This window comes from Pyrgilauda ruficollis, unplaced genomic scaffold, assembly GCF_017590135.1.
Source record: "Pyrgilauda ruficollis isolate IOZ18807 unplaced genomic scaffold, ASM1759013v1 scaffold36, whole genome shotgun sequence".
Classification (NCBI taxonomy): Eukaryota; Metazoa; Chordata; class Aves; order Passeriformes; family Passeridae; genus Pyrgilauda; species Pyrgilauda ruficollis.
In genome coordinates, this window is record NW_024525045.1 from 369423 (window position 1) to 395075 (window position 25653).

The 25653-nt window shown below is 38.4% G+C and overlaps 1 protein-coding gene across 3 annotated transcripts in view; it reads right to left on the bottom strand.

Annotated features, from left to right (window-relative positions):
- ATP13A3 (ATPase 13A3) overlaps window positions 1-25163 on the bottom strand; it is a 52838-nt gene extending 27675 nt beyond the window's left edge. Inside the window, exons 1-5 of one of the 3 annotated variants that reach the window (XM_041475690.1) lie at window positions 25111-25163; window positions 6055-6148; window positions 4128-4301; window positions 3433-3603; window positions 3053-3123 (exon numbers count right to left, since the gene is read on the bottom strand). In XM_041475690.1, the coding sequence (XP_041331624.1) occupies window positions 3053-3123; window positions 3433-3603; window positions 4128-4301; window positions 6055-6148; window positions 25111-25148 (548 nt within the window). In that variant the 5' untranslated portion in view covers window positions 25149-25163. The remainder of the gene's footprint in view (window positions 1-3052; window positions 3124-3432; window positions 3604-4127; window positions 4302-6054; window positions 6149-25110) is intronic. The other 2 variants (XM_041475688.1, XM_041475689.1) reach the window with 2 other exon arrangements.
- Between the last annotated feature and the right edge of the window lie 490 nt (window positions 25164-25653).

The window sequence follows — 25653 nt, forward strand, 5'->3', positions numbered from 1 at the left end:
TTACTATCACAGTGTTATCCATGACAAGGAAAAATGCATCCTACATTTTCAGTTCTTTCTTATCACCAGAAGACTCATTTTCACAGGACTTCTCCACATGCTGTGAAAGCCAATGCTGTGCTTTAGGAAATCTACAGATATGCAGAAAAATCTAAAACATTGTTATGTTTACAGCTATGGGATTGTGTTAATTATCAAATGCACTAAATCAAATGTATGCTGCCCAATATCCAGGCATTTTCTCATGGACATACTGTGGATGCACAGGAAAATATCACTTCCAAAAGGCTTTCACAAACATCATGACAAAAGCAGCGTTATTCCACACTAATGTTTCATATATTGGATATCTATTAACTTATCTGTCAAAAAGGATTCAGAGTTGTCCCAGTAGAAAAAAAGAAAAAACCCAACTCTTTATTGTGCATATTTCATAGCAATTATTTCCATTCTCTAGAACACAGGGAAAGCTTTAAATATCCTCACTACTGCAAAGCCTAGGATCACGTTTCCACCAACTGCTTGTACAAGAACAGAGATGAAAATTATGTGTTAACCTGGCTCTAGGTTTACCAGGTTTCTCTAAACTTTTTTAAGTTCGAGGATTTTAAAAATACTATTTTAGATTAAAAATACACAAAACTCTGTTAATAGCTGCGTCTCTCCTCCCACTCTACCATCAACAACTTTTCCTGTAGGAAAAGAAATGTAACAGTGGATTTAAGGAGGGTCCCTAAATTTAAGTGCTCTATATGCAAATATTCATACCTATGTGTGCAATGTCCATGCAAGGACAGAGCTTCTAGCACGGTGTTCTCTGCTTTTTACACTACTGCTACAGACTGAATTCCCAGGGCATTAAAATCCCCGTGTGCACAGTTTATTATATAAAGCACTCATCAACCCACTCAGAAATTCAGTTGACAGTAGCTAAAACAAAACAGACATCCAAGGTCAGAGTTGCATCCTCTTTGGCCATGTGGCCAAGTCTGACTTCGTCCAAGAACAATTACACTTGCATTTCCTGTGTTTAAAACAGTGATCTTAATATTATGGTAATATAAAAAGAACAATGATATGAAACTCAAGCTCTCATAACTGAATTAATTGCCCAAAAAATCTTAATTTGCCCCCCTTCTGTGCTGTGCTAAGCCTTTCATGATGTGATCAAACTGTTCTGTCTCTGAGTACTTGCATAAGTAGCAGCCCAAAGTGAATGCTCTTCATGATGCAGTCTTGTGCTTAGATCACAACTACAAACACGCTGCCTGTTTAAGGGTTTTACTATAAAGACCTCTGTCTCACAGGCTGTCTCTTTATAAATATTAACTTGATTCTCTACCATGTTATTTGGTTTGTACATATAAACTGAAGAGCAGAATAAGAAGACATATCTTAGAGAAAGACAAATTTTTCAAGACCTTATTTCAGAATATTTATCATTCACAAGCTCAGATATTATTTTACACATGGTATCTAGTACTTCACTAGATGATCATCCACTTTAGAGGAAAGTTGCAACAAACTGGCATTTTAATCTGACCTTGTGGAAAAGTGACTTAGTGCTCTAACAGTATCCAGTATGTCTCAGATCCACTTCTTTCTCCTCTTTATTATTCAATAGCTAAATAATCCTGTCCAGCTCAGCTACTGTACCTGACTAAACAAGTGGCCAGGCTCAGTCATGGCTAATACATCAAACAAATGAAAGTTTGGCTTATCAGCAAGAATGTGATTGAATAAATGCTCACATAACTTCACAGGCATATCTGAGATTTTTCCAGGGCTTATAAATTGGCCAAGTTATCACAAGAACATCAAAAGGCACAGTCAAATAGCCACAAATGCCAAGTTTCAAGTCACTGCTTTAATGCTAAGGAACAACATTTTTTTCTAAACACATGAAGTCATATGATTTTTTTCCAATACCTGCTCTTAACATACAAGTACAGTTTCTTAATCTCATCTGTGGGAACTATTCCCTTTGAACAGTTTAAATTAGGAGCACTGTAGGCAAGAAAACAGGAGACTGCAATGCAAAATGATGAGTGTCACTACCTGCACAACTGTATTTCATGGGAGGCTTAACACAAAAAATGCACACAAAGCTTTTAATTACTTACTCCTGAGAAGGAAGACATTTCCACCCTCTCAGATAAGGACTGGTCAGTTTTGTAATTGCTTGTGTTAAAGTAATTTCTTAAAATTGTTTTCATTGCTGGTAATTTTCCATATTATTTGCACACACTTTTTTGGGAAAAAAACCCATCTCCATATGATGGTTCAATGCAGTAAATACTAATTCAAGCTTAAAACAGATTTTGTGATCTGAATTTATTGTTTCAATGGGCAGTTGCCAAAAAATGGAGAAGCCTGTGCTCATTTAACTTGTGGCATTATGAGAAGACCTTATCACAGAAAGAAAAACTTTCTTCTTCAATCCTAACATCATGCAACAGTGTTGCTGGACAAAAGAAAATACAGTGCATCACAAGGTAGTGCTGCCCACTAAAAGACATTTTTTATCAGTGCAATAGACCTGTTTTTGTTACTAAAGAGTAACAAAAGATGGATCAGATCCAGCTCAACTGCACTAAAACGTAGAAACAGACCTACACAAACATGAGCAAAAAAGGTATTTGGTGAATTCCTCTTCTTCCTACATACTCCTTTTGGGTCTAGCTCAGCAACACAAAAAATGTAAGTTATTTCATCATAAGCAAAGCCTTTGAGTATTTATACAAGTACTACTGTCTATGAACAGGTGCTCTGATTCTCAAGTAACACTCCAAGAAAAGGCAAAAAAGCCTGCAGAAGCATGCAGCCTGCCACCCTACACAAATCACATTTGATAAAGGCAGGTTAAACAAACATCTTCCTTCCAAATTCGCACTGAGTTAAAATCTCCCTGCCCTCACTATGGTTAAAACAAAGACTCAATGAGCTAAAACAGCTGGTCAGAAAATAACACCAATTTTCAGCATGGTCTTAGGCATGCTATTTTTTTTTAAATACAGTTTGAAGCACAACACATAAGAAAAAATATTCTTACCGTACAACATCAAAACTTTGAACTGAATCATTCCAAAAATACTTCACACTGTGATGTGTGAAGTAACGAATCTGTAAGGGCAACAAAACATAGATGTCAAACTGGTACCACTTAACACTTCTCTTCTGACTGACTTTATTCTGAGAGGTGACAAAAACTGAATTTAGAAAAGCTTCACTGAAAAATGAGTACTTTTCTTTCAACATAATCTTTCAAGCTTTCCAAAATTTCCAGTAACAGGTTATTGAGGAGATTTCTGTTCCACTCAAAAATGAGTTAGCCTTTCAGACAAAAGTAGCAGCTCACATGTACTGTACTGTGTGTGTTTATTCTCAATAGTACTTGAGAATTAGCCAGCACAGTATTACAAGTTCACTTACAGGCAAATGTTTTCTCGAATCATTTTTATTCTCTTCTGCAGCAGATTCAGAGAAATGAACAGCATGGCCATTTGAAACCTTGTGCATGATAGGGTTAGGATTCTGTAAAGGACTGGCTCCCAAGGAAGGCATAATGCGAACCTTTGCACAAAACCATATCTTGAATTCATCCTTAAGAAGAGAGGGGAAAATGAGTTAGCTGAAAGAGCATCTGAACAGCATTTTACAGCATTTTGCTACAACAGCTGTAGCAAAATCACAGATCACAGATTAGCAGCAGAGCCCATACAGAATTACAGAACATATCTCCATGTTAATATCAGCTACTTTAAGAATAATTTTCTTTCCACAATTCTAAAAGCATATTTTTGCACTTTGTAACAGCAGTTACACCTAACTTCAACAAATGTATCTTTGCTGAACAAGGGAGGGGAAACCATGTTTCAGCTTATAGGAACAAGGTATTTGTTCTGTAACTGTTGATGACAACAGCATTCCTGTATTTGATTGTTACAACTGAAAGACAGACTATGCTACGCTCACTGCAAACAGCTGTCAGCCTTCCCACAGAGGCACACAGCTACACACGGGAGCACCATTCTGCACTGCAGTAAACACAATCATGCCCGCACTGCAAGGCAGGGATTGGTGTACTCCAGCACACAGGAGGAACTGCGCATCCCCTGCACACTTACAGTCGTCCTCAGCAGAACCACCTCACAGTCCCTAAGCGCCGTCCTTCTGCACGTTGCTTTCACACGCCACTGGGGCATCCAGTAGAGGAGGAGGAGAAGAAAGCCACCAGAGCAGATCACTCCCACAGTAACTAGCACCAGCTTCCAGCGACACAGATCATAGCCATAGACCTCCTGCATGGCAGTAAAACAAGGAATGATGACTCTCTTAATTACTGTGCCTGGGATGCCGACATTAATTTTTCATTATGTGCAATATTTAAAGCAAATCAAATTTCAAAGCCATTTCCTCTTTTTTTCTTTTCTGGGGGAAGGAAAGAATTGGAACACAATACATGGTGGAGTGGGAGCAAAAAGGAACACTGTTTTGCTTAGTCAGAAATATAAACACCAATAAAAGCCTGACAGAGGCAGATCATCCACACCGTGTAAAACATTTCATTGCAAGACTGTCTCCTCTCTGCACTGCTCCCTAAGGACTGAGGTTGCAACACAACCTGCCTTAACTCTCAGTGAACAACAACACTTTTGACCATGACACAGCACAAGTCAACTGAACATTTAAGCGCAGAAGTGTGTGGTTTTATTAAATGTTGATTTTATGACACAGTATCTGATTAGCTAGCATTCACAGTTTTGAATTACTACTGCAGGCTGAATTTTATACATTCTAAAAAAGCCCCTAAATATATCAAACATCACTTTCTAGTAGAGAATTTTGCTTATTTTGCCCGCCATTTAACAAGAAATGCTAATTTACAAACTCCAAACCACACTCAAAGGTTCTGTAACTTGCAACAGTTAGAAAAATTTTTCTCCCATGAAAAAACTCCCAAGTATCCAGTGGGCAAGCACCAAGTTAACTTGATGACAGCCAGGAACATAAAATAATTTAGTGATTTACTGGACACTGTGTTACATTCCTGAGTTTCACATTACATCATCAGATTATATTTCCTGCTGTAAAAGGGTAATGAAGTTTCCCATTGAGTCCCACCCATTGTTCATACTGACATGAACTTCTTGGATGTTTTTTTCACTTTTCATTAAACAGTGTTAGAAATTGTTTAAACTCCTTTCCTAAGAAAAGGCTTTTCAAAAGTTTGGTTTGCCACCTTCTCTGATGACAAAAAGCAGAAATAAAGCCCAATATCTCTTACCTCAAAAACACTCTTCAGCAATAAAAATAGGAGAGTGAAAGATGGTGAGAGAAGTTAATTCTTCTTTTTAGGAGAAAATAAAATTATTTCCTCAAAAAAATATTAACTTTAGTGAAGAGGCCATAAGCACCTCCTGTTCTAAGATGCTTTTGCTTACTTTCTGTATTAGAGCTGTCTAGTGAAGAACTACTTTTCTTAGCAGGATGGACAAGGACAGAACAAGAACTTCAGTTCAAAGAAACCTATCTTTTTTGGAAACAAAAATCCCTATATATACCAAATGGACTAGAAAAATCCCTATGAACCCCAAGTGGGCTAGAAATTGAAAGATTAGCTGCTTGTACTTTCCTGTCAAATCTTACAGCTTTGAATCACATTATGAAGCATTAACCTGTTTTAAAATACAACAAGAAATCTCCAGGATTTGGAGAGAAGAAACCCCAACTAACCAAAGAACAACTAAATAATGGTAATAATAAAAAAACCAAAACACAACTCACTTTGTTTCCATTTTCATGTGTAAAAGTAGAAATGTTAAGCACCAAAATGTGTTATCTATTGGACTACTGACCTTAACAAAAACCTTTCCTACCCCAAGACTAATTTCTTAATGCCAAAAAATATTGCCAAGGATAATCTTATCAAATTGCTAAATTAATTTAAATGGAGACAATCCACTTCCCGATGTAATACGCCCCCTTTAAGCAAAAAACACTGAAAATGTGTTTCTTTCATTGTATAAAAAAAAGTTTAACAGAATTCATTACCATCTCATCTTCCTCTGCTTTATTGACATATTTCTTTTCTTCTTTCTCCATGTTTAGTATGATATGGAACTTCTCAACTTGAGATATGGAAGACCTTCAACAAGACAAGAATTAGGTGATTTTACACCTAAGTTTAGGTGGTTTCAAGTTACTTTTGGTAAGTGCATACATAAAACACAACACTGACAAAATATTAATACTTATCGTCAATTTTCACTGTTACTAGTTTCTAGAAATAACTATCCAAGGATGTCTATATAGCTTTATGACTGAACATCAGATGAATACAAGTGAAATACTGCAGAAAAATCATGCTTTGAAAGAGGAAGAAGAAGCTTGTACCAATTTAACTTGGCTACATTCTACATGCAGCAAGCAGTTTTTGGTACATTCTACAAGCTTGATGCTGGAAATATCAATTAATCCTGTAAAAAAAAAAAGCTTAAAAGTAGGTCAATATTACACATTTGTATCACTCTATATGTAACAGTTCCAATCAGATGCTTTCAGAAGTCAGGCTATGTTTCAAGAGGAAAGGCACAGTACCCCTGAGATCTACACTTCTCATCTGAGCAGAATAAATACTTTCTTAAAAATATTTAGTCCTCAGCTTACTAATTCTAAATCAAGACATGCTTTTTGATCGGTCTTTCCCCTTCTTTCCAATGCCTCTACTGTTCAATTTGCATCAAAAATCTCCCACAGTTGCTAATCTTGAAAGGTGCTTTGAGGACAGATTATGATCACCATTTTCATTAATCAGAAAAGATTCAAGATGGAAAAAATATGGCACTGTCTACAAGATGAATGTAGTGCACACAGATCCCTACTCCAAAAGGGGAGAGCTACAAACAAAGACTAATCAAAAGGCTTATCAAAATTTTCCTCATCACATAAGCAAAAAAATCCAAAGTACCATGTCAAAAAGCCAAATTTTTGAAATTAAAACTGCACCTAACCTTCATTTGGGCACCCCGTACATGTTAATTGTATATAATTTATAATTAATGCACAGGAAGAAAAAACTACCACAATTAAAGTCACTAAATAGCCAGTGCTCACCTGCCAAGACACAAATTAACTACAAATCTCTGCACTGACATGGTACAGCCTTCAATTTTATTTACTGCACATACATAAATCTCTCGGAAGACAGCACCTACTACCATAACTTATAACCAGTCCTCAAGTCACAGCACAAGCAGCTACTCTAATTGTCCTTTTTCAGGCTGTTATTAATAAGTACATATTATTATTAATAAGTAATGTTACTAAGTACAATCACTACCAACTTCTCTGTCATTAACTCTCCAATATTTTCACAAACCAAATCACCAGACTACAAGTCAGATCCTCTCAAAGCCAGCCCCTGGATCCATGCACTTACATTCACCAGCAATGCCAGCTTTGAATGATCCCTCCTCCCATCTCCTGCAGCTTATCTACAGCATCACATCCACACGTGTTTTGTGTCACCTACCATCCCCCTCCCACTTAACCCAATAAATGAAGCAGGAACCCAACAGGAAAGATTTATTTTACTACCCAAGACTGGATCTCCTCAGAAATCTATTCCCACTGCTGACTAAGGTCCTAGTAGAAGAAACACACACTCAAAGGAGAGAACTGCATCACAGCCCAAAGCTGAGTCTCAGCTGAGAAGCAGCTCAGTACTTCATAAATTGATTCAGTTGGCATTTTGTTCTGAATGGAAGGAAGCTAACTTGGCAACAACTGCCTCCTTTGATTAGAACATCAGCTCACACTTCCCTTCACTTGTTAAGCTAAAAATTTTCTATTTCTATACTATAATTTTATTCCAGATTTATTTGGAAATTAAGCCACACAAGTCATTAAAGTTCTAAACCACACTTTCATTTAAATTGTCACTTTTCTTAACTAAGGAGTTTTCTATCCTGGGAAAGGTGTAGATAATACATAGAACCAGTTAAAATCTGTCCTAAATCTACACAGGACTGCTAAGAAAGCTCCTGAGGACAATCTTGAATTAATTACATCAAACAACTTTATGTACACCATACAAATCAAATTTTCAATCAAGAAGTCATGCAGCCAGAAAACATTCTGTGTGTTTACAGAATTATACTCCTAATAGAGTTCACAGGTCCAGGAAAGAATTATTAGGTTAATCATACTTGAGCTAGTCTGCTCTTAAACAAGCACACACTTCCCTGCTATGATGCACAGTAACATCAAAAAGGGTCCTGCAGGCAACTCTCCAACCTTGATGGACACGTCAAGTAGGAAATTGATACAGGAAAGCACCAGACAGAAAAATAAATGCAAATAGCTTCCATATCAATGGATCTCAACTGAGATTTCCATGGCCAGTATGTCAGCATAGGGACTTCATGGGACACCATGGCAGTGTGAGAGAAAAGTGCAGTTGCCTTCATTTAGGCAATGGGAAGGAACATCAAGTTGTGGGTCTGAAGAAGTATGAAAAGAAATCTCAGCACTAGCAATAATTCCTGTGATTCAGTAAGCTCTTTGAACAGCTGGGTAGAATCAGACAGGGAATACATGAGGAGAATTAGGAGGCTATTTCTGACTCACATCATTAGCTCCATCTGCATTATTTTATACAGCCTCATTTGCTGAACAACCTTCAACTAACACACATTCTCAACATGGCACATACTGCTGGTAATTTTCCATATTAAAGTCCAATTCAAAGCTCGAAACTTAAAAAGCATTATAGAAATATTTTCTTCGTTGATGGGTCATGAAAATTATTCCTATTCCACAACAAAGAACTGCACTCTCCCTCCTATCATGTCTCTTCTGGCACACCATCAGCCCAAGCATGTCACCTCGAGTTCAAATGGGTAATTTCTTTGGTTTGTGTCCCCCTGCCCTGCTGAAAGCTGGGGTTGAACATCACCACATGGTGCTGCCTCCTTGGGTGACTTCAGGCTGCTGGGTCAGACTGAAAAAATCTTACCAATTCAGAAGAGACTTTAGCAATCTGCATCTGAGTTTTATTTCCTTCCTTCTATAATATGATGGGGAGTTAGACATTTCACTACTTTAAACCTTCAATTAAAGATTTAAATATAAACCTTGGTCTTTCCAGACCAAGTGAGAGAGTGTAACATTTTACTAGTACTCAAACTGAAGTGAGGTGGAAATCCACTTGCAATAAGCAATATGAACGTGGGAATATTCAAATATAATGTGCCTCTGATGCACATTACAGGCTGCCACTGAGCCTCTCTCCGGCCCTGGAGTGAAAAGGCAGAGAAATCCTCTGCCCCTTTTAACAAATTGAAAACAGCAACCTTTTAAAAAAAGAAGACTTAGAACCAATGAAAATGCTGAAGTTACTATCACTCCACTCATAATTTTTACTTACTGCATTGCTATTGAATAGCTAAGCATATTCTAGAGTCAGAGCAGTAGGAAATATCAAAAAGCTCTGCAAAAGAAAAGGCAGTTTGCCACTGAGATTCAGAGAATAAAATCTCTTGTAACATTTTGTAACAATGTAGGTATAAATTTAACAAATGGTCTAGAGATCAGCTGAACAGTGTCTGAACTCTAAGTACTTCTAAGAGCATACATTAGAGTCACAAGCTTAAACAGTAAATCTGCAACCCTGCAAAACACAGCATATAAAAATTAAGTTGAACAGCATTTCCAATTTGTTACTGTCCTGAAGAGTGTGCAGCCGTGAACAGGACAGCACCTGCAGCTTCAGATTTAAGTTGATACAATTTGAAGCTAAAATAAATCACAAATTGGATCATTGAAGAAATTACAGCAGTGTACAGAGCTTAAAATTATATGCATCCCTCATAATGAAGAAAATGCTGCACTTTGTCTCAATTACTACACCACTCTGTATTTGTTCATCTATCCTGACTACACAACTAGGATACCAAGCAATTGTACCAAAATATTTGTAAGTAATATTGTTATACAAACATTTGTAGCAACAGTATAAGAGGTGCAAGTGAAGTCATGGTGTATTTATTAAGGAAAATGTTCTAAAAGCACCAGAGCAAGTCTCCATCAGTTCACCTGAAGATTTATGCAAGCCACACTTTCAAAGGACTACTGGCTTACCTCAAGTCAGTTTTCTAACAGCTGGCATAATTAGTAAACTACTTCAGTGCAAATTTTACCCTTAGTTTCATTTTTGGGGTGGGAAGCAAAGACAATCTTCCCTCTGTTGCCTTCAACATTTCTCCCAATTCCAAATCCTTAAAAACTAAATAATACACACATTGTTGCTGTCTGTTTATTCTTCCAGTTTTTCAATATAAGTGGCAGTTTCATAGCTTCAAGAGAAAATTTTTAAAGTCTGGACAAATTACAACTCCAAAAGAAGAAACTTTTGATATCTCCTGCAACCATTGGATAATTTAAACCCCAGATTTCTCCGATTAAAATATAATTTTTAAAGCTGAAGTCTTTAATAAAATCCATGTATGGATACATATAAAAAACTATCAAGTTATTAATTTTGCTTATGCTCATATCATCTGTCTGCTTAAAATACATGAGTAAACTTACACATTTGTATCTTAAATGCTCCTTATTTAATTCTTTTCAGATTTTTGTAACAAGTCCAATGATAACTAATAGTTTCTCTTACCAACGAGCAGTCCAGCAGCTGTCCTCTGCACTTGCTTTTGTTACCATGAGTTAGCGAGGCAGTTCTTAATAACGGAGACCCTATCTACAAGGGAAGTCCTGACAAATGAACTATTTTGTCTAAAATCTAAAAAAAGTCTCCAAGGGCTTTTCAAACTGTTATCAAAAGATTAACATATCAAAGAAAATTTGGCACTGCCTGGAATGCTTTTTTTTTTTTTTTCCTCTTCCCTCCAGAGTGGCCGAACAATTGCAAGACTGTGGCCGGGCTGGCGCGGAGGCTGCGCTTCCAGGCATCGGCCGCCCGGTCCAGCTCCTTCTATTCAAACAACAAATGCCTCCCCAGGAGCTGCAGACACCCGCAGGACTATGCACAAGCCCTGATACTATCTGCCCAGCTAAAAGCATCTAAGCTGCTGACCAAACCCTTCCTTGTATTTACAGCGCTTGTGAGTGAAGACAACATTTTGAGGAGCTAAAGGCAGCGGGTCAGAAATGCACGCATTTCTCACTCAGCATTTTGCAGTTCATCACAGGGCATAATGAAGCAATCACACACACCAGATCAAATAGCCTTTAGAGACTGAGTGCTACAACGCTAAGAAAGTGAACTTTGTCACTACCTGAACATCACAGAAACAAGGTACTTTTCTGTACACGGCTCAAGCAGCTCTGCTTTGGTAAGAACACAAAAGGCAAACCAAGAGACTAGCAAGGCAGGCAGAAGAAACAAGAGACACATAAGAGAGGCCAAACTTCAAATTCACCTCTGTGCAAAGATTAATACAAGTAAATCTTCCTCAGCACCCTATGCAATTACTCTCAATAAATAAATCAAAGTAATACAGGAAGAAAATTAATAATAATAAAAAAAAACCTGGCTGACCTGTCTAGAAAACAATCGAACACAATTCCCATTCCTGATATCTGAGCTACTGTCCGAGCAAGTGACTCACCGGGCTCTTCTGGGTCCAGAAGGATACTAAAGGGCTAGAACTCCTCTTTCAGAACTTATTTACAACAAGTACATCCTCCATTAAGAGCCACCTTACACCTCTGTTATTAAAAATTATGTTTCTAAATAGCTCGATGTCATAAAAAGCCTTTCATATTTCTGAATAAAAAACACCTTAAAAGTCATCATCTTCAACTGTATCCCAACTAGCTGCCAAAACACAGGAAAAAAAAAGGGGGGGGGGTTTTTGCAACTTGAAATCCAAAATTTTTTAGTCACTCAGAAATTCTAAATTTCTGCACTTTAGAGCCATACTTTCAACAATTTACCCCAAGAAGAAATCAACCCTACAACAGAACAGACCGTACAAAGGTAATGTTTACCACTAGGGCTTATTCTTTTACAGTACCATGAGATTCCCATACACTGAGATCAGTTATCAAACTGATTTCCATTTCTTCCAAACATTATAGTGAAAGTTTTTGGGATTCATGCAATGGGCCCAAAATGGAGGTAAAAGAATTGCTAGACATGCACAAAACACCAGCAAATGCTCAATCTCTGCCATACTGGCAGTAATGAAATTAAAACTTTGAGTGAAGAAACACTCAAACTAGAAGAGCTGTAATGGGCCAGGAAGAGGAATGAATGTATCTTCTAAGAAAATGTTCCATCTGAAAATAAGTCTGACTTCTTAGGAAAGATGAGAATTCAGCCTGGTTGATAGTTGACCATTAGGAGAAAGGGATGGCAGTTCATTTTCCTTGACACAAGGAAATAAATATTTTCCTTGACACAACGCTAAGAAAAAAGATTATAAAATACTTACAAGCACATTCTTCTCAAAACATATTTCATAATATGGTGCACATGCTAAAAATCAATCACCAAAAAAGCAAATTTGGACACAACATTTCCAGCTTGCAAGGGATGGAATCAAAATTTCTGCCCACAGTGTCTTGGACATAAGTCCTGTATTTACTTTCCAGTACTTCTCTTTTACATAAGATATCCTACTTTAGCCTCTGTAAAAATAATGTATTATTTCCTAAAATTTCTCCACTGGCAGCTTTTGAAACAAGACAGGCAAAATCTGCAGCCACTGAGAATGAAAGAAGGACCACTTTAATACATTTGCTATTAAAAATCTTGAAATCTATTCAAACAGCTATAAGTCCTGCTAAAATGCACCTCATGACATCTTGTCACCAAAGAGTCTGTAATCAGGATTCACCATTACTCTCTGTACGTCCTTTAAGGAAAGAGTTCCCGAGTTGTTCCTTTTGAATTCCCAGTCTCCCAAGAGCTTCTGTACACAGGTATGCACGCACTCCACATTTCTGCTTCTCTGATTCTGCTTCACTGCTGCAGGTACCCAGGACCAGAGCCATGGTGTGTGCCAGACAGATTTTGCTACACCCTGGACTTGGAAGCATCATGTCTGAGCAGCAGCACAATGCCAGAGATGTCTCACACCACCTGGCAAGCCCGACATCTCGTGCAAGAGCCTCTTTGCCTGTCCCCAAAACATAAAACCCATGTCACTCAAAGACCACCCAGGAACTCAAACAGGTCCCTTTACAGATGATACATGACTTAGCCAAAGGCCTGGGGCTATCACACACACTTTTTGTGACCGTAAAAACCAAAAGGTTATGATTTTTACTTCAATATGCATTACCATGAGCTTACACACGTAACGCACCTGTAAAGCTTTCAGTATTATTTGAACATATCTGTATTTTTACAAGCATGTGGTTTATAAACACAAGAGATGCTTTGCTTGAGAGGCAGCCTCACCCTAAGAAATGCACCTTACAGAAATGGGAGCTGATGCATTTACAGCTCTCCAGTACCTTGCAGCTGAGCCCTTACATACTAATTTATCCACATAATGTACAACAGATGCTCGGGTAAGACATACAAACTCAAATAACTATGGCAGATCAAAAATCCTTCAACTGTATTTTGAAAGGAGTTAAGGTTATAATTTGTACTACAAACAAAGCTTAACACTTTAGTCAACTAACCAAGCTCTAACAATAAGAATGACATAATAGTTTAATGAATACATGGAAATTTTACAAGTACACGAGCTAAATTTTAACAAAGCCCTCCACTCAATACCTATTTTATCACTTCCCATCTTAGGCTTTCTGTTATAATACAAGCTTTTGTTTCTGTGTTTAGGCTTAAGGAAGACCATTGTATCCAACAATCCCCAAACCAAAATTGTATTTACATTTGTAGAGTGTATTCTTTGTAAAGTATACTTTTTGCAGGCTGTAAGAGCAATTGCAATGTTTATAGTAGAGTACAGGCTACATTAAGGAAAGATAATCCTACATCTAACAATAAACTCACTATGTCAATTCATCATGATAACAAAGTACTATAGCTAATACTACACTCAAAACTTACTTTCTAACCAGTCTTCAAATCATTATTTTCAGACCACTTAGAAATTTCTTATTAATATAGCAGCAAAGAAGAAGTTGAAGATATGTCGGAAGAGAATTTAGGAAAGCTGCTGGTCATGTCAAGGACAATTAGTCAAGCATTTTACCACCTAACCTTCCCACCATCTCATTTATCGTACTTCAAGCAGCAGCTATTCACATTAACGAAAATTTTAAACTGAAAACCAAGCACCAAAAATCGCAATCACCCAAAGCTTGTTCCCACTCTCAGGCTCACAGAAACAGTCTTTACCCATATCCTTTCAGATATCTGGATCTCTTACCTAACTGCCATGAGGGAAAGAAAACCTGTTCCACAGTCAGGGAATCCAACAAAGCACACAATTATTTTGGATGCTTATTAGTTCTTTTGTCTCTTGGAAGAGTATACCAGACATTTGGGTTAGAATTCACAGACTGTGTTTTGTTTGTTCTTGGAAGAGAAAGTTAAACTGTTCAAAATACCTTGGGCAAGGCATGACACCATTACACCCAGCATGAGCTCTCAAGCTGAGCACTGAGGCTGCTTCCAAAGAAACGTTCCTTTCTCACATGAGGTGTGAACTTTACTCAGCCCTTCTATGTGATTAAATAACCAAGACTATTCTGGTTAGATAATGGGGATGGCAAAGATGCCCCATCCCAGCACCAGGAGACCTGCAGCCATTCCAGTGGAGAACTGGGAGTCTGAAGACCCAGACCCAGCAACAATGGGTCCTTTCAAGGAAGCATTTCCCCTTAGGGGCCGTGCCAAGAGCCCAACCTTTCCTGTGTGGCTGCCGCCTTATTGTGCAATGTAGAGTATCTGCTTCCTGGGATATATTTGCTTTTGTAGTATGGATGCTCAATAAAAGGAGGCAATGACTTTTTTTCCTCTTCCTCTTAAATTCTTGGAAAATATTTTTGAGGTTAACATAAGAACATTTGAATCAAATTTCTCTTCATCTGCAAGAAGATCATCAAGCACAACTAGACCAATCACAAGAGATGAACTTTCCTCTAAAGTTTAGACATTTAACTTTTGTTTCCTCAGAAGCACACATAGTGGCATACAGCTATGACTACAGCAGTCATGCTCAACGTAAGCAAGCAATTGGCTTTCACATCTTCCTTTCCCATCCTAATTATGACTTAGTACCTTTCACTGCTTTTAGCAAAGCATTCTCAGACAAAGCAGCAGTATTTCTTCAGTTTCCTGAAGTCAAAATGCAAAACTCAGATATTCTAAAGTTCAATTATGTAACTACTAAAAGTACACCACACAAAAGTATATTCCTGAATAACAGATTGTACTAATTATACACCAAATTGTACTAATTTCTAAAAATGTATTCTGTAAGAAAATCTATACATTAAACCAGGGGGTTCTACTGTTTCCTGAAAGCATAATTTTTTTAAATAGTCATAATAAATTGACACAAAGTCTGAAGTATGTGGCACATTCACTTAATTTAAATCAGAAACACTTCAAGAAAAAAGCTCTTGTGTGCAAACAACTTGTCAATCAATAGAAATACTGTGCATGACAGAAACTGTTAAGACTTTAAATATCATATAACAACAAGAAATATTAATGTTAAAAGACTTCATAAATTCAACTGAAGACGTCACATATGACAATTTATTTGTTTTGAGCTCAAATTACAGTAACTGAAATTAAGGATTAACACAAGAATCTGCAAACAAGTTCCTTCCAAGACTGAACTGCTGTACAGGACAATTTTTTATGCACTGGAATTTATAGAACCTAACAGCTTAACGTCTGAAAATTATTAATTTATGCTCAGAACTACCATATGAGGCAAGATGAAAAAAATCAAGGGGGAAAAGTTGCACTCTGTTTCCATGAAAAGATGTTTGACAAAGACAAGAAGAGAACAGACATGCAGGACTGTAACATTTAACTCCATGCCTGTAATGTAAATCCTGGCCCACATCCACCTAGCTACTATGTCCCAGCCATTCAGAACAGTCCTACAAACCCAGAAAAGCTTCAGATATTTAGTAAACAGCTGTATTTCAGAGAAGGACTTCTACAATCCATGAAATTAAATTAACTCCCCACATCCTACTACAATACATTTCATCATTGCCTTAAATAGCTCTGTTTAAATGGCACTATTCTTTGCCCCTTGGGAATGACTTCCACAGCATCAGCAGTGGGAGACCTCTCCTGTATAATGGAAACAGACTGCAAAAATCTGACAAGGGATATCCCTTCAACTGCTGCATTATTCTCAGTCCTAATGGCCATCAGCAAAGGTCTTGAATCTTGCTTCTCCCATAAGTAATAGCTTTTGCTTATCAGTCCATTTATAGTTAACTTTTATCCTGCACACTTACCTTAAAGGAGAAATTCTGCCTTAACGCACCTTGTCTAGAGCAACATTTTTATCCCTGTTTGAAATACCTTTTCTAGAACTTCTCTTTCTTTCCTAGCTATAAAAATTTTTGTAACAGTTTTAAGAGGTGTAATTGTATCCATCTTCTACTCCGTGAGGAGGAAAATTTCCTGAAAAGCAAGACTGAAATGTTTCAAGTACATGAAGTGTATCAAGGAGTGCTTTTCCCTCAAGCATTGACCTCACTAACTGAAATATCACCACTGTCTAGTCAAATATCCAGAAATAGCCTCTTCCCAGATAGCTCTATTCCAGATGCTCGACCCAGCTTTCCCCCTTCAGCCTTGCTTTTTCATAAATGTTAGGTGAAAACAGAGGTCAGCTTCCTAAAGTACCAAGGAGGACTGTCACAATTTCACTTATACTAAATGCCCAAGTAGCTTTTACTCCATACTCTTTGTATCAGTGGCATGGAAGAGCAGAAAGCTGGGCTGAAGGCTAATAGAGCAACAAAACAGTGGGCCAGAAAGGTCAGATCAAACGTGCATTTCCCCGGCAGTCAAGGAGACAGCACAGAGAGAGTCACATAATGATGCTCCCCAGTAAACAATCTCCAGTCCCAGGGACTTGTAGTCCAAAAGTTTCATGAGCCAAATACCCTATCATCTTACTTATTACTAAGTGGATTTTTTCTGGTTTTTTTTTTAATTATTTTGTGGCATGTTTTAAGCTTGCCATCATCCTGCAAAGAACTCCTGAATTCACAGAGGATTCATTTTGCCCTTATTTTGACCCCTACTCTATTAGCTTTATGATCATGCACTTTAGTTTCTCCTTGCCTACAGCATTAGGAAAAGCAAACTGCCAAACAATTGCTTAATCTGAATATAAGCAAAATAATCAAAATGTTTTGAAAAACACTGAAGCTCTGAACATTACCTTATTTCTATGGGACATTAAGAAAGGAATCAACCACCAGTTACTGCATTTTTACTAACTTTCAGGCTGATGTTATAGGTACCAAACTCTTTTTCATAGCTGGATGTACTACCACACTTTCAAAATTGAAAAACGTTAACCTAGCTAAAATCAAAATTAGTAACCAAAGAATGAGGACGTTCTCTGATAGAGAGGGACACACAGATACAAAACACACTCTTCAGGAATCCAGCAAAGGTAAAATGGGAGGAAAGAGCACCACAGAGATAAGTCACCATAAAATATTGCCCCACAAACTTAGCAAAGCATCTGGGTATAGCATAATGTCTGCACCACCAAAAATTAGTCTCCAAAGTAAGTGAGCTTTACAAAAGGTGAACTACTTCCATTAAGCTAGGCCAACAAAAAGTATTCTCTGAGAGTGCACACCAAAATATTGTCAACCAATACATTCTTCTGTTGACAATACCTCACCAACCAGCACTACTGACTTGACTATAAGGCTGCATGAGTCCTGCTACCACACCCACCAATGGCACATCCAAGTGTTATCAGACTTCAGCTACACAGACAATTCTGGCATTTAAGATACTCTTTCTTCACTGACATTTATGCCAGCAGAGGATGACAGCAAGCAGGAAACTAAGACTGTACATTTGTTCCAAATGCAAGGTGCAGACTACATTAATTCAAAATACTCTACGCGGAAACCAGAGCCAAGGACTTCTATGACCTGTTCCAGCAATGGACCTATGTGGAACAGCATCTCCAGCAGAGACAGCCACTATTGAACACACCAGACAGTCACTACTGAAATGACCATGGACTAAGAACTGGGGTTACAAATGCTACCAGCATACCAGTACCAGCTTAAGGCATAGAAGTCCTCCATAATACATGCTCAGAATGCAATTATGCCAACAGACTCCCTACTTAAAAAACCTGTATTACTCTAGGGAAGGGATTTTGCTGGGTAATGGAAAGGGTGGCAGAATGAAGAGTGCTATGAGGACAACTCCATCTGCACACTACTGAGTAAGGACTCTGCCAGGCTGACAAGACTGTAGGTTATTTTCCATTGTGCTCTCATCCTACAAAAGGTATGCATTTTGTGTGGTGAAATTTGTGTGTTATTTTTGCCTGTTCATTACTAAAGCTATTTCTGCTGGAGAAGACAAGTTCATAAAAAACCACAAATTATACTGCTATCAAAAATTAAAATTTGTAGATAAACTAAGGAAAATTAAGAAGTTAGGAGCACAAGTAGACTTTCAAACAACTTAGGCTGAACAACAATGGTTTTCCAAGTGCTCCGGTTCACTCAGACGCATTACATCTGCCTCTGCTCCAGATACATGCCCTTCACCACAGGTTGATCTCACCCAAGCAGTTGAAGGCCAACACAACAGCACAACTGTAACACAGCAGAAGCTGTGTTTCATCCATACACTGCTGGCATTTGAAGTCTGGCTGTCTGAACTGGACTCAGCAGCATTACCCCTTACACAAGTCTTCAATATTGCGAGTATTAAGGCTCAGTAGGCTGCCTCTAGCAATAAAGCATGGCTATGATGCAGGAAAACAATGTCAGGACCCTCTCTCAAAGCACTACTTAAGGTTTGAGGTCCTCACTAAATGGATGAGCTGAGATAGGGTAAATCTAAAGAATGTACTCTGCAAGACTGCACATTTGACAGCCCTTTTATGTTTCCATTTGAATTACCAGTTGGTGTGAAAAGAACTTTTTGCTTGTCAGATCTGGAGTACTGCTCTAGTGACAGAAGCACCACTTCCAGACAGCAGCACCCTCAGCCAAAGATCACTCAAGCCACTGGAACAACCCTTTGAATTAACCAGACGTTGGATCAAGCTTTCACGACTTAGTGACAACAGCAGATATGTTAAGAACCCTCCATGCCTGTATGATAAAAATAGATCCCCTGTTTGAGAAACAGAGGTAAGAAAAATTACCCCTCTGCTCAGAGAAAAAAACCTCTAGCCAACAGTAATAGGACTTTTCAGGAAATGAACCTGTACCCAAAAGTTAAACAGTTCAATAAATAGTATTACAGGGTAAAGGTAAAGTCAGGCAGGTAACGCAACTCAACTGTACAATCTTCCCACCGGAGGCCAGCCATTATCCCTGTCATTGACCTTTCAGTTACTGCTATCTACTGCTGCACTAAATGCAGCCTCCAGAAAATAAGCTCTTGCTATTGTTGATGTGAAACACCATAGCAGATCTTAAGGGCAGAGTTCATGAGGGTAACTGTACTTTTCTTCTATGATTTGGAGATGTGATATGGCAGCAAAATGCATAGAATTAATTGTTTTCACACACTGCAGTTACATTACAAATCAATTGCTGAAATAGAAGGATTAGCTGGATCCTTTGTTTTGCCACACAGCCTATTGCAGACAATCAAAAGTTATGATAATAGTGCATAAAAACAATGATATATAAAATAGCATGGCTACACTCACAGTTGGACTTTCCACTTTGCAATGGGTCTGTCCTCACTTAGTGAGGATCCCTGCAGTGGTGAATATACCACAGTATGGGAACTGCAAAGAGATCCTCAAAGCTGAAGGTGGACCTTTGTAGCTATGGATGAGAAACATGATGAGATTATCACCTGAAGCTAAAGCAGTAATCTGAAAGCTACCAAGACTGCTAAAATGAATGGAAATTCATCCGTGCTGTGCTAGGTTTAACTCACACAGACATTGCTAACATGCAGTACCTCCACCATGGAGGTTTAGAACATCCTGACAGCACAAGAAACCTTGCTCCATTTGCAGGAGGCAGCAGGCAGGAGAAGAAAGTAATCCAAAACACTGTATGTTTCCAAACCAATAGAAGCACCACAGCTCTAACCATTTGAACCTGTACAAGATCTACACCCACATGGTACAACAAAGAGATTGCCAAAAAGAATCCTGACAATTTCTCCCTCACTGGCTCAAACTTAACATCAACTAAAAATAGAATCTTACAAAATGAGATGAAAGGGGCATTAATAGCGAGTTGAGTTTATTCTCCAACCTAAACCATATACCATTCTTTGTAAACACACAAACTTGTTCTTCATGGCCACAAGTAAAGACTTCTTAAAGTTCTACATTAACTGTGAGAAATGCTGAAAACTTAATTGGTGTTTTCTGTGATGAAAGTTAATCCCACTTCAACCTGCCCATCATGGCCACTGAAAAGAGCATTTCCATCTTACAAATCTTTTAAATACTTGAAATCTCTTACATTCCCTCTAAACTCCTCATCTCTTGCCAAAATAGCTTGGATTTTCTTCCACATTTATGAAGTTGTTTCCTCGAACTCTGATTACTCTCATTTCTCTACTCTGAACTCCTTCCAAGTGGTCCAAATTCTTCTTGAATCTTGGCACCCAAAACAGATGCTGTCTGCACAGACTGTACATCAACAGCAAATAAAGCCAATGGATTTAAACTTCACGTCTCTCAGACAATACTGCTGTTTAAACATCCCAGTAAGATACTTGCCTTTTCTGCAAAACAGCATGACACTGACTCATGTTCAACTTGTGATCCAGTACACCCCCAGGTCCTTTTTCTAGTAGCTAACCAGTTATTTCTCACCCCGCATTTCAACAGCTGGCAATTCCTGCCTAAGTGCAGTACCTGCATTTGTCCCTACTGAATATTGTGCTAATTTTTCAGGTTATTTTGAACTCTCATCATGTCCTCCAACACAGTCCCTGAGAATTTACTAAGCACATTTAATCAGCCAGCTGACTAATATTTTCATTAAAGGCCAGGACCCAGGACAGAATCCTTCAACTTAACTTCTCATTTTAACACCAAATTATTAATTACAGTTCTCCAGACAGGATCATCTGCCCCCAGATCATGCCTCCATTTACTTATGAGGCCATTAAAATGAGGAAAACCTTTTAAAATCAATCAATTAAGGAGACTAAACCTCCACTGCTTCTGCTATAGCCACTGAGCCTTCTGCTCTGCAGTAAAAGGTATCAAGACTTCAGACACAATTACTTTTCCCACAAATCAGTTCATGCTGCTGTATCTACCAAGCACTTGAAAATAGAATGTTTGATGTTTGCTTATTAATCTCAACTGATGGAAAAAACTGGGACAAACTGAACTGTCAGGCTGTAACTCATCTCCCTCGGCACTTCTCCTTTGTAAGTGTCGGAAGACTCATCCTTTGTCAGTCTTCTAGTACTTCTGAGTAGTTCTAGGTAATACTTTTGAGTTTTAAGAATTGTACAATGAAACTTATCAGGTCCAGTTGACACAGAAACATCTAGTGGAAGTACACTGTAGTGTAAAATACTACCTTGTCAAAAATATTTTAAGATTAAGCACCTGCATGACACCATGTGAAAGAGAAGCAAAATAGGCACTAAACCCTTCAGATGTTCCGCACCTTCTGCAGACACATGTACTCCCTACCAAACCAAGTGAGGCATTTCCCAATCCTCCTCCTGCTACTTCCCAATCTACTACTTCCCTACTACATTTCCCATTCTTCCTACTACTTTTATAGGTAGCTGACTTTTATGTCTCTTGCTACTCGCCATTCCATGTGCGCTGTAGCCTTTGTTATATCTGCCCCACTAGTCTCTTTCATATCTTCTTCACAACGTGACTCAAGTTCACATTCTGCATGTATTTTCTCATGGCATCCCAATCCAGTTAAGCTGCTCTTACTACTGTTTCTCAAAAGCCTTCTCATTACACTGTTCTCCTATCCTTTAAAAGAATCAGCTGTGATTTCACAGCCATTGCCATTTATCACCTTTGACATCTTCTAGCTAGAATAAAATCTGAAGGAGCTGCCATTTATGTTACTGCATGTACCCTCTAAACGGAAAATATCACTGCCATATAATTTTGCTAAAGGTCAAAAAAAAAATAGTTGTGTATTTTGATTTTGAAGGATGATCTTTTAGTCTTAAATACCACGTAAAAAAATCTCAATCCAACTAAAAAGTAATGGACTTGCTACCAGTTCCACTACCACATCCAAAGAGCTGTATGAATGCAAATGCAGCTAATTCTGCTAAATTTGGTAGGATTATGAATGTGATTGACACTGCACTACTTCAGAGCAATCAGCAAGATTCCACAGCCAGGGAGACCCCTTCCCAATCCCAACCCCTGCACAGCACTCCATGAAGATGGTACAGAAATTATACATTTTAGAAAAAGAGCTGCAAGACACAGAACTTCAGCATTTTGTGCAGATCACATCCATAGCTACTGAACAGCGATTGTGTATCACCCATTCTATTTTATTTAAGCCTGCTTTTCAGCTACCAAAAATTAAAGTTTACAGTCTTATTTCAATCGGGATAAAGGTGTCAGACTTGGAGCTGTAATACAGCTACAGTTTACTACAAAATGAACTTTTGTTCTCTGCTATGCAGATTATTTAACAAAGGAAACAGCTTTTTTATGAATGAAAACTATTTTTAGCTCATTGTGTAACAGTGAAAGGGAAACATTTTAGCATTACTGTTACTTAAAACATTTTTTTTCAATGTTTTCATGTAAAATTAGGATTTTTGAACTAGGATTTGTCTTGTATAAACTTTCTCATGCTAACTATAACCATATCCAAGCACTAGTCAGAATGCTGGCAGTTTTTTTGCCACTGCAAGTCCACAAAACCATCTGCACAACAACACAACTCCAGACCCAAAGCAGGTTTGACCACAATAGATGCCATGCTGTGGAGACCAGTAATCCCTGCCCAAAAAACCTGCACTTGAACACAAGCTCTGTTCTCCAAGGCAATTCTTGCAGACATTCAAGAGATGAGCCTGAACACAAATGGCAGAACACTTACGTTCACCCTGCATTGATAAGGTTTGGGCACTGAGTAAATTAAATCTAAGGAAATCCTTTTTTTCTAATTTCCAAAACTCAAGAGTTTTAGAAGATTTAACTAAAGGACTTAGTTTCTCAAGGCAATAAGGAATGACACATCATCTCTCCATGCCAGCTACCATCAGGTTCTGTCCTGGAGTGACTTTATTCTGGCATCCATCGTGTGTCTACCACACAGACAGTAAATAAGGAAGGTGTTACAACCATGCTCCCTGGTCTGCAGTTGAAGATGCTTAAGCACAGCACTCAACAGAGACATTTATCACAACAAAAGTAATAATTTCTACAACAGACCTTGGACAAGCTAAGTCAAAGTAATCCCCTGTTGCAGATTTCTGTTGTTTACAGAAATAAAGCAGAGATTATCTGAATGTTTCCAGAAAAAGGAACAAGGTTGCAATGGTCAAAACGCTTGATGAAAACCTGACCTTTCCATGTCAGTTCCCAGTTCTACAACTGACTTCCTCTATGACCTGGACACTCCACTTGGACCTGGTTTTAACAATATAAAGGTATTTTACTTCCACAGAATAAATGGAATTTGTCTTCATCCCACAGAAAATCAATGTCCTGTTGGCTGTTTTATACTCCACACAGAAAACAGTAGCATAGTACCTCCTCAAAGCAAATGAGAAAATATAACCTTAGGGTTCCATATCAACAAAGAAATTTATTTCCTTCTTTTTAAATAATTTATTAGGAACACAGTAAAATAGCTTGTCTGATGCACCATGCCTGTCACATGGCACAGCAGCAGAAGAGGACTGAATCACAAAGTTTCTCAATCACTCAGACATCATGATGCAACTTCCCTTCCTGCTAGGCAGCCCCCACGCTCCCCTGCAGGCACTGTGAGCTTCCTGACCAGGCAGCTGGGACCTTTCACCCCACCCTCTCTCCAGATTAGGGATGAATAGTGCCTACCAATGCCATGAGGTCCTCCACAGACTAGAAAGAAATGAAGAACAAATACAGGAACAGATGCTAGAAGACAACTAACAAAAAATGTAAGTGGGGAGAGCAAAACAAGCTCAAAGCCTAGACAGCACTACAGGAAGACACCAAGCAGAGCTTGGAACAGCCCCACTGCTCCTGGGAGGTGTTTGGGAAGGTAGCAGCTGCTGTCCAGCAGTTCTGCTGGAGTCCTGCTCAGACCCCTTTCACTGCTTACACCTCCTTGTGTCAGACAGCCAGCCTTGGCCAAAACCAAAGTTAACAAAAAGATCTCTCTTACTCATTTTCTGAAGCACTTCAAAAACTGATAACCTTGGAGCACATGAGTTTTTCACAGCTGACCTAGATGCTCACACTGGAACACTCAATGTAGCCAGAAGCCAGTGTTCTTTCCCAAAGGTGACTACACCAACAACAGATGACATTTTTGTTTCACTAAATCATGTTAATGATATGCTTCTTAGAAGTCAGGAGGGTTAAATCAGTACCAATCAATTTCCAAGCCAATTGTACAGTTCAAAGTTTACACAGTGTATTTTCTTTAAACTTTGTGAAACTGTACTTGTACTTAGCCAACAAGAAAAAGCAGCTAACAAAAACAGCAGTATGTAGCCATCAGTGTCATGCCAAATACTAAGACAAACATTTCCTCAGTATACATGTAATAAAGATACACTGCTGTCACTCATGACACTGATACAGGGACATTAAACTTATGAGGACCACACTTACACCACAGAATAAATTTAAATAATGCCAAAAAAGCTGTTTCTCACAAGACCAAGAAAATCAATATTCTACAGGATGCAACAGCATTGTACAAAATTTTAAGAAAAGGTAAAAGTAGCAATTCTTTCAAACATGATGAAACTGATGGCTGAAAAATATTACTAACCTGTCTGAAGAGCCAGTGTGTGGACAAATCTCATACATACAACAGCTGAGTCACCTACAAAAAAAAAAAAAAAAAAAACAGTCAGAGTAATGAATATAATGAATAGGCTAAATAAAACATAATCTTGATTGCCCCTGCTAAGAAAACACCCTACAATTGAAGTGAGTGCATACTGCAAAGAAAACACATTAACGAATTCTAACTCAGCAACCTCAGAGGAAGCAGCCAGTCAACGTGGCCAGACAACCATCAGCACTCATGTTAGAACAGTTTAGAGTTACCCATCTCCCACTGCTGGAGGCTATGCTATCTCAGCTTCCTGAAGGGCTCCAAAAGTCTCTTCCAACTACAGCACCTGCAGGGATACACTGATCCCAGCAGGCAAGCCAGAGCACTGATGGTAGCAGCAAGCTTTCAGAGCCAATACTGCAGACACTCGAGTTCATCTTCATTTTCAGTATCAATTCTGTTAAGGTTCTCAGTGTTTAATTCACCTAGGAGCTGTTTATCCTGAACAGGCATAAACAGGCCTCCTCTTAGGGA